At 44.3% G+C, this 8,816-nt stretch overlaps 1 protein-coding gene across 1 annotated transcript; it reads right to left on the bottom strand.

The window, feature by feature from the left end:
- Positions 1-308: 308 nt before the first annotated feature.
- Positions 309-6,225, bottom strand: LOC119279521. The gene is made up of 4 exons (XM_037560740.1): positions 6,202-6,225; positions 3,736-4,153; positions 1,589-1,916; positions 309-750 (listed from the first exon to the last, which is right to left on the bottom strand). The coding sequence occupies exons 1-4, from the start codon at positions 6,223-6,225 to the stop codon at positions 546-548; spliced, it is 975 nt and encodes a 324-aa protein (XP_037416637.1). The 3' UTR covers positions 309-545.
- Between the last annotated feature and the right edge of the window lie 2,591 nt (positions 6,226-8,816).

The raw sequence follows: 8,816 nt of genomic DNA, 5'->3' as shown, positions 1-8,816 counted from the left end.
CACATAAAAAGGCAGGCATCGCCATCCTTCCTCTCCGGCTCCCCAATATGAACAAGCCGAAGTAATAGATGGGATAAAAAGGCTTCAGCCCCGATTAGATCCTGCTATTCCAGTACAAGCTAGGGACAAAATAATCTTTCCAGCTAAGATAGATAGAGAACAACAAGCACAAAAATTTGGGGCATATCCAGCAGAAATTTCAACCTGTCGTTGAACATAAGCTTCAGCAGTTCAGGCATGCATCCAAGTTTGTACCACTGATGTAGAGCAAAAAATCCATAAATTTTAATTAGATCAGAAACAATGCCTCAAGTTGAAAGCCCACTATTCCCGTTAAACTGCATCAGCGCAAACAAAGATCCATGGTACAAACAATTTCCCAGTAGGTATTCACCTGGTCTGTCTGTACTCCTAGGAAACCCATAGGCGGGTAGATTCCCAACAGATAAATTGATAATCAGATCTTATACAGCATAACGTACAAAGGTTAGAGGACAACAGAATGTGTTTCACAGTGAACTTTGGGAGTAACTTTGTAGATTCATCTAAGGACCCACAAGTTTCCTGTGCACGTGTGCATGGAGAGAATGCTCGTCACCATCATGGTGATGGAACACATATGTCAGAACCCCAACAAGGCACAGCACTGAGCCAACTAGGACCTTGTCATAGCGTTCCACCCAGTGAAACTTGATCTGGCTAGCACCATAAAATGAGAGAGCCACCAGGGACGTCATCACCGTGATGGTACTGCAGGCATAAAAGAACACAAGCTAGGTTGTAATACAAAGGTAAAATAAATCAATAGTATGCATCTATAATACTCCATATGCGTAGCTGATTCAACACAAAGCGCCCCGGAGAATATTCAAAGTTCAAACCATGCTCATGATTGACAGCCATATAAGTTGGTCTGCATCCCATTTAAGATGGAGCATTTGGTTCCATGCCTATGACAGCCAAAGCTTCAGAGCTACTATCTTTAAGTTTTAGACTACTGATCTTATTCAGCACATTGGTGGAAGCTTGAATTTAGGACAGTAAAACTGCACCTAATCGCTGCCCTTTCGAGCGCTCTCATTCGTGGCCATCCGTTTTGCTTATCTGGGCGTTTGTGACCGTCAGATCTGATCTATACAGCCACCTCCAATGCACATTTTAATTGTAGGTCCAGCTGCCCTAAACCACTAATGGGCTATACTATAACTATCCAACCACCACGCATAAGCATAAGAGCTGTAGTTTCTAGAAACATTTCACATCAACTAAATAAAGCTTCAGAACAGAAAATATGCTATGATCAGCTTATTTTGAATGTCCCTCAAATCCTAAACCACTGACGAGTGACGAGTGGAAGCCTTATCTAAGAACAAATTGGTTGATGAGCGCAAAGAGAAATGTCTGAAAAGGAAGGCTTGCATATGGAAATAATGAGGTTCTCCATTTCTACTTCAACACTACGTACAGCAATACTGAAATGACTATCCTTATATCTTCTTCCTTTTTGGCCCAACAAGCTCTCTGTATAACTAGGGGTTAGGTGACTAGTCCAACAAAAAAATATCTTCATCGAGGATGGGGGGGGCACCTGAAGAGAAGCACAATGATCGCAAGAATCATCATCGAGGATGAGTTGCCAACAGCAAGAAACACTGGAAGAGTAGTTGCACAGGGTGATAATGCTGGTACAAGTACAAGACCAGCGACTGCCATCTTCTCCATTGGATGATTATGAGCATGGCTATGACCACCTTTTCCCAAAGCAAACAACAGAATGTAACCTGCTCCAAGAAATATTAGCAACAGCGAGGCAAGTTTATGCACTGTTTCCTCGCCTGCTATAGTATTTGCCATAGTAACTGCAGTTATCCCGAGAAGAGCGGTCGATACAACATGAAGGACTGCTCCAAATGCAGCTGCAAAAGTTGGGAATATTTTACTAATAATGATACATGTGGAAGAGAAGAAATCCTTGCCAAATGACAAGGTATCATACTACCATCACTAGTTTACACAGAAAACAAGGTATAACAATATATCAAAAAATACAGGTAACCTAATTAACAAGTATCCCTGCCCTGAGAAAAGTGAAGAACATAATTTTGAAGTCAAAAACAGGGAACTATCCAAGGAGCAAAAGTCCAATTTACAAGCATTTAGAACATTGGTAACCATATTCATAGCCCATGCACTTACGATTTGCAGGCACAGACAACAACATACAGGATGATGAATTGATGATAATTACAAAAAAAGTGAAATAAATAGTCTAGTCCAGATATACAGAGGGAAAAAAGCTCAGGAGATTGTGTTTTGGTAGTTCATGACTACCTCTAATTTTATCCTAACTCATGACTGCAACATTCATGCAAGATAAATGAATGGAGGTTTTTACAATGCACATGCAAATAGGCAATGGCATAAAGTAAAAAAAAAGGGTCAGTAAGAGAAACTCCCAGGCTAATTATCAATCAACTTGACTAATGTAAACAGTAATGGAATCTATACGTGTAAATAGACTATATCTGTGTACTTCTGATAATGACCATATATCAGTACATAGTCAAATTGGAAATGCAAGATCAATTTTGAATGGATATTCTTTTGAAAAATATACCATTCATCAATATCCCAATCTACAACTATCATATGGCTCCAATAAAGATTAATCACACAGGTATAGTGCCTACATCAAGTTTCATGCTGTCCAATATGGTCAAAATACTTATGCAAAATTCAATTCATTCGAAGCAGCTTGTAGACTGAGCCAAGCTCTGCCATGGTTTCTGGGTGCACTTCTATTGCCAAAAGAAAAAATGGCATTACTAGAATGTACACTAATCTCGTCATGTCTCTGTCGCTATCAGTATCAAACAGCCGTGAACGTGAAGGTGAGAAACTCTAAACCAACGCACATGGCTAAAACACCTCCCATATGAAGGATTAAGGAAGTTATAACAGCCCACGCTGAACAAAAACATGACAAAACCTTCACTAAAATTCAGAATTTCCTGAATAACGAAAGGGGAACCCCGTTAATTAAATGGATAACAGTCCCAGCCTATGCCCTGCATCATATCAGAGCATGAGTAGATTATCCAACCTTTCCCCAACAACTCAGAATTTTGGGAGAACTAGATGGTGAATGGAAAGCGACATATCCAACAGTTATCATCAATACAGATGTCAATTACCATGGTGTTCTAATAAGACAAAATCGTTCACACAGCCATACCGAGGGAGTGGCGGAAGCATGAAAATGCAACGTCGCCCGGAAGCCATCAGAATGCCCCAGAGTGTTCAGACAGTGCTCTCAGGTCTCAATGTTGCACGCATTGCTGCAGGTACTGCTACGGCACTACCACCGCAGCACAACTCAGGGGCGGACGCAGTTTTTTTTTAGTGGAGGCAAACTATAAGAATGGGGGCACTTCTTGCATGAATTTGAAACTCTTACTATTTTTCCTATGATAATACGAATGAATTCTCTTGAGATTTTTAAAATTGGGGTCTGAGCCCACACTGCGCTCTACTTGGGTCCGCCCCTGCCACAACTCCCCCATTTCATTATGCTAGAACGATCTAATCCAATACAGACACCGAGAGGTAATAGCCCCACTTTCCCTGGATAAGTAAACCCTAACCAGGTATCGCCCCTATGCTCTAGATCTTGGAGCGGTGATCAGTACACAGAAAGAGTGGCAACAGAAGAAAATGGGCGGGGTGGGTACTGACTGACGAGGAGGGTGCGGGAGAGCGGCCAGCGCTGGGCGCGCCCGACGATGGAGAAGGGGAGCCAGTGCGTGGGGATGAAGGAGTGCAGCAGCGACACCGTCGCGATGCCCCCGATCGTCGAAGCCTCCTCCGCGGTCCACTGGAAGCCGCCTAAGCCGCCGCCGCCAGCGTCCATCACCTGATACGCCGACGCGTGACGGACGCCGCCACCCACCAACCGCCGGTACGCGAGCTGCGGTGGCCTCTTCCCTTTTGCTGTTTTACCTCTCGCAGACGTCTCGCTACGTTTCTCCGGTGCGCGCGGCCGTGTGGTGGCGAGATCTGGGAGGGGGGAAGGGGGCGTGGAGTGGGAAGCGGGCGAAAGGGGCTCGCTGCCGCGGTGTTGGTGCGGTGGGGGTCGGGTAGGGAGGGGGGCAATCTACCGTTGTTCGTTTTTTGTGCCTTTTTCCCAACTTCCTTTTCCACGTATCTGTCCACTCAACACTTTGACAATCCTCAAAAAGAAAAAGCACTTTGACAATCCTCCGTGGGAATGGCTGCCGCCAACGTTGTAAGCAAGATACCCGGATGCGCTCCGATGCAGAGGCTTTCGCTGTACGCCGAAGATGTAGTTATGTTCATCAGGCCGTGGAGATTGGATCTGTGGTTTATTCAAGAGACGCTCAAAATTTTTGGGGAGGCCTCGGGTAAACTTCGCCAAGTCCTCGGCCATTATGATCAAATCGGACGAAGCCGACGAGGAGCTGGTGCGACAGGCGCTACCATGTAAGTTGGAGACGTTTCCCATCAAATACCTAGGGCTGCAGCTGGGGATCAAACAACTCTCGCGATCTAAATGGCAGCCCATTGTGGACAACGTGTTGAAGCTTATGCCAGGTTGGCAGAGAGGCCTTGTGTTGACGCTCAAAAGTGGCACAGTCATAAAATTAGCATAGGCTGCATCAAGACTAATTCAAACTTATTATTGGAGGTCACCTTTGAATGGATCTCTTTAAGAAGATCGAGATGGATATGAAGATGGTCTATAGCGGAGCTCAGATGTAATAGTTATGACAAGTTCGGAGATGCTCATGTTGATACCAGATTAAAGAATTGAATGAAACTCAATTAACACGGCCTCTGATGGAAAACATTCCAACATGAAAGTTGTGTGTCTCGTCGAAACGGTGGATTTTGATATAAAAATTGTCTTAATCCGAGGTCATATGCAACCTGTGGAGGCAAAACAAGGTCAGAAACAGAAACTGCAGAGTCATTTCGGACCGACCGAATTGATTTGATCGGTGAGACCGAGTTGGTCCGAAAATTTACCAGAGAGTTGGCAATGTTGACTCGGTAGGACCGAAGCAAACCAATCAGTGAGACCGAGTTGATCCGAAAAATTACAGAAGGATACAGAGAGTTGGCAACGTTCACTCGGTGGGACCGAAATGAACCAATCGGTGAGACCGAGTTAGTTCGAGAAATTATCAAAGATTCCTGCCCGAGTTAGGTTAGGGTTTTTGATGTTTTGAACGGAATTTTTAGTCCTTTTCTTGTATGGGAAGTCCGGCCACCTCATAAATAGATGAGAGGTGACGGCCGATTGAACAACACACAATCGCAAAAAACACATCTAATACTTTTTCATCTACGTTTTGTCTCTCCCTCGTTCTTGCTTCCTCGTTCTTCATTGGTCTTCGCGTTGGAGAGCTGTGAATACCGAGGCTCTAGGGGCGGCTTGACCGACCTAGGGAAGCCCATAGCCGCCGCACTCCCCGACGGGGTGCCTCCCGGGAGTGTGGGGTTTCGGGTCCTCAAAAGCTCTCGTCGGTCGACTTGCGAATCGCGCTTCCGGTGAGACTCCTTCGACATGGGCTGCGGTGCATCACCCCCGGCGTCGAGGGTACACGTGACGTGTTCGTGTGCGAACACACTTTTTGGCGACTCCGCTGGGGAACAAAGAGCAATCATCATCATCCATCATGGTCGATCTTCCCAAGCCATCTGAAGTGGATGCCGATAACATCATCAAGCCCAATTTTGAGGAATTATCGGCAGAGCATCGCCAAGCTTTTGAGGAGTACAAGAAGGCGTGTGAGGAGAAGGAGATGCGGGAGTTCCTTGCTAAGTTCAAAAAGGATCGCCAAGGCAACATCACTTGAATTGAAGAAATCAAGTTTCCTCCTCTTCACAATGAGCAGGTAGAACCGGCTGTAAGCAAAATCTTCTCTCCTGAACGGTCGGCTGAAATTATTACTCTTATTGCTCAGAATAATGATCTTATTTACCAAGCTATCATAGACAATAATACTGCTCGAAATAATACTCCTCAATCATATAATGGTAGTGGTAGTATGTCTGCTGATGTGGAAAACTTTAGTCCAACTTTACCTATTTCATCGCCGCCGCCCGTGCCGTTGAATTCTTATCCCAGTCAGACAAACCAACTTGTTGCTCCACCCTTTAATCCTGTCATGAACGCACCAAGTTCAGTGAATCCAACTGCATTGCTAGGTTATGGTTCGGCAAGTCCAAGTGGATTGCTGCCGAACTATGGTACAACATACACACCACCATCTCTTCCGACTAGCACTGTACCAACTATTAGAAATCATATTCACCATGCGCCACAACCACACGCAACGTCACTCAATATGAGTGATATTTTGGCTAATGTCAGAGAGGAAATGTCTAGGGTGTTCCGAGAGCATTGTGGGATTGAACTACCTAAACCACAAATTTCCAGGAAACCATATCTAGAAATTTTTGATGCCGTGCCATGTCCTCCCGGATATAAAGTTCCAGATTTTGTTAAATTTAGCGGGGAGGGAACAAAGACTACATGGGAGCATGTTAGTCAATACTTGGCACAGTTAGGTGAGGCAAGTTCACGAGACGAGTGGAAAGTACGTTATTTTCCTTTATCTTTAACTAGTACTGCTCTCTCGTGGGTTTGTGCATTACCACCCGGTTCTATTACTACATGGTTTCAATTGGAGCAAAAGTTTCAAGATCAGTTCTACAGTGGTGACAATGAGCTTATACTATCCCATCTTACATCGGTTAAGCAAAGTATGATGAATCGGTCTCCGATTATGTCAAAAGATTTAGGGATACGAAAAGACGGTGCTATAGTTTGGTGATAACCGAGAGAGATTTGGTTGATCTTGTGCTTAGTGGTTTGAGAACTCACATTAGAGAAAGGCTAGAAGGATACGAGTTTTTAAATATCAACCAAGTCTTGCAAAGGGCTTTGGCTCAAGAAAGCCGAAGCAAAGATCTTAAAGAGGTGCATAGATATAAAACTGATCGTCCCAAGGTGAATATGGTTGAGTATGATAGTGACCACTCGGACGATGAGGGTGATATTTATGCTACTGAATTTGTTTGGCCATCTAAGGCCAAACCATTTACTTGCAATGACTTAAAGCCGGTTCATAAGAATCGTGATGAAGAGATGAAATTTACTTTCAACATTGCTAAGTGTGATAAAATATTTGATGCTTTGTTGCAAGCCAAGATTATTAGAATATCTCATACTTTACCGCCGTCCAAAGAGCTGAAACAGCGTGCTTATTGCAAGTATCATAATTCTTTTTCTCATGCTACTAATGATTGTAATGTTTTTCGACGACAGATACAATCGGCCATTAATGACGTACGATTGAATTTTTCTGAGATGCAAGTTGATAAGCAGCCTTTCCCAATGAACACCATGGATTGGGAGGGGAAGAAGATGTTAATTCGGCCCAACATAGCCGAATCAGCTAATAAAAATAATATTGTCATTGGTGAACCCATGAAAAATGAGGAGAGCAACAAGGTCTTGGGGAGACAAGTGGTGCTTGACAAGCAACCCGGTGGCAAGGAGGTAATCAAGATCACCATCAAGAATCCTACACTTGTGGGGCAACCACAAGTGCAAGAGAACACTCATGTCAAATTTGTTAAGCCCAAGAGTCCAGAGGTTGGCAAGTGGAAGACGAATGAAGCTAAAATGCAGCGCAAGATAATCAAGCCAACTTTTGATATGTTGTTGTCCAAGTATGCCAATCAAGCGAACGGTTCTAGCTCTAACCGGTCATCAAATTTGAAGCGCTCAAGATCACCTCCGAGGGAAGAATTTCAGCATCACGCAAGGCCATATGGGTCATGGGCACTAGGACCATGAATGGTGCCGCCCCCCTATGCACCATACTACATGGGAGGCTTCAATGGAGGATGGGGGCAGCCCCCAATGGCCCCTTATGCTTTTCATCCGGGTTGGGCAGAACCCACACGAGGCTTTCTTATCCCACACGAGGCCGTTTGAACAATGGTGTCAATCGGCCAATGCAAGATAATCAAAAAAGGGTCAACCGGCAAGTGTGGCATGCCAAATCACCAAGTGCTGAAATTTCAGAGCCTAGCAAGCAAAAGGAGAAGAATGCTAGTGGTGAAACTATTATGATAGGCACTAAAGAATTAATAATCAAAGAGCCGATTATTGTTGATAATCCGGCTGATTCTAATAAAGATGCGGCTGCGGTCCAGCAAAGCCCCATGGCTAATGATCATGAAGCTAACACAAGCAAGGCCAAGTCAAGGGATCCAAAATATACTCAGCCTAAGTGGTGTCCTTCCGGTCTGACCAAGGCGCAAAAAAGGAGATTGCAGCGCATGAGAAGTCATGAGAAGGAGGAACAAGAAGCAGAAAAGCTAAGGGATAAATTATTCAATGAAATTCATCCCATGGTACCCTCAAAACAAGTGTGGAGGCCAAAGCAAAAGGAAAAATTGCAGCTTCTGCACTGATCATAGCAACACCTACACCACCAACGGAGGACGATGCGGCTACTATTACATCATCCACTTTGCCTACTACTTCCTCTTCCCTTGAAGATATTTCAGAGTCAGTGGGCATGCTTGTGGAAGGAGATGAAATGCTTGATTATGAGTCTACACCGGTTCATGAAGGTATGGATATTAGTATGGTGTATTACTTACCCGCTGAATTTCGTGCTATAGATGAAGAAGGGGAAGTAGCTCAGCTAGATATTGGTCCTAAAAATGCTATATACGAAAAGCCAAAAGAACCGGTGACGCACTTGAAGCCATTG

The sequence above is a fragment of the Triticum dicoccoides genome, chromosome 3B (assembly GCF_002162155.2).
Source record: "Triticum dicoccoides isolate Atlit2015 ecotype Zavitan chromosome 3B, WEW_v2.0, whole genome shotgun sequence".
Lineage (NCBI taxonomy): Eukaryota > Viridiplantae > Streptophyta > Magnoliopsida > Poales > Poaceae > Triticum > Triticum dicoccoides.
This window is presented reverse-complemented; position numbering and strand designations above follow the sequence as displayed.

What these genes read in the sequence shown, in the direction of transcription:
- LOC119279521 (XM_037560740.1), bottom strand. Translation starts at nt 6,225, where the DNA reads ATGCAGTTGGATTCACTGAACTTG. An exon ending in CTCCCGCACCCTCCTCGTCA is followed by an intron (nt 1,917 to 3,735) that starts GTCAGTACCCAC and finishes CAACTTTTGCAG; the next exon opens with CTGCATTTGGAGCAGTCCTT. An exon ending in ATCATTGTGCTTCTCTTCAG is followed by an intron (nt 751 to 1,588) that starts GTGCCCCCCCCA and finishes TTATGCCTGCAG; the next exon opens with TACCATCACGGTGATGACGT.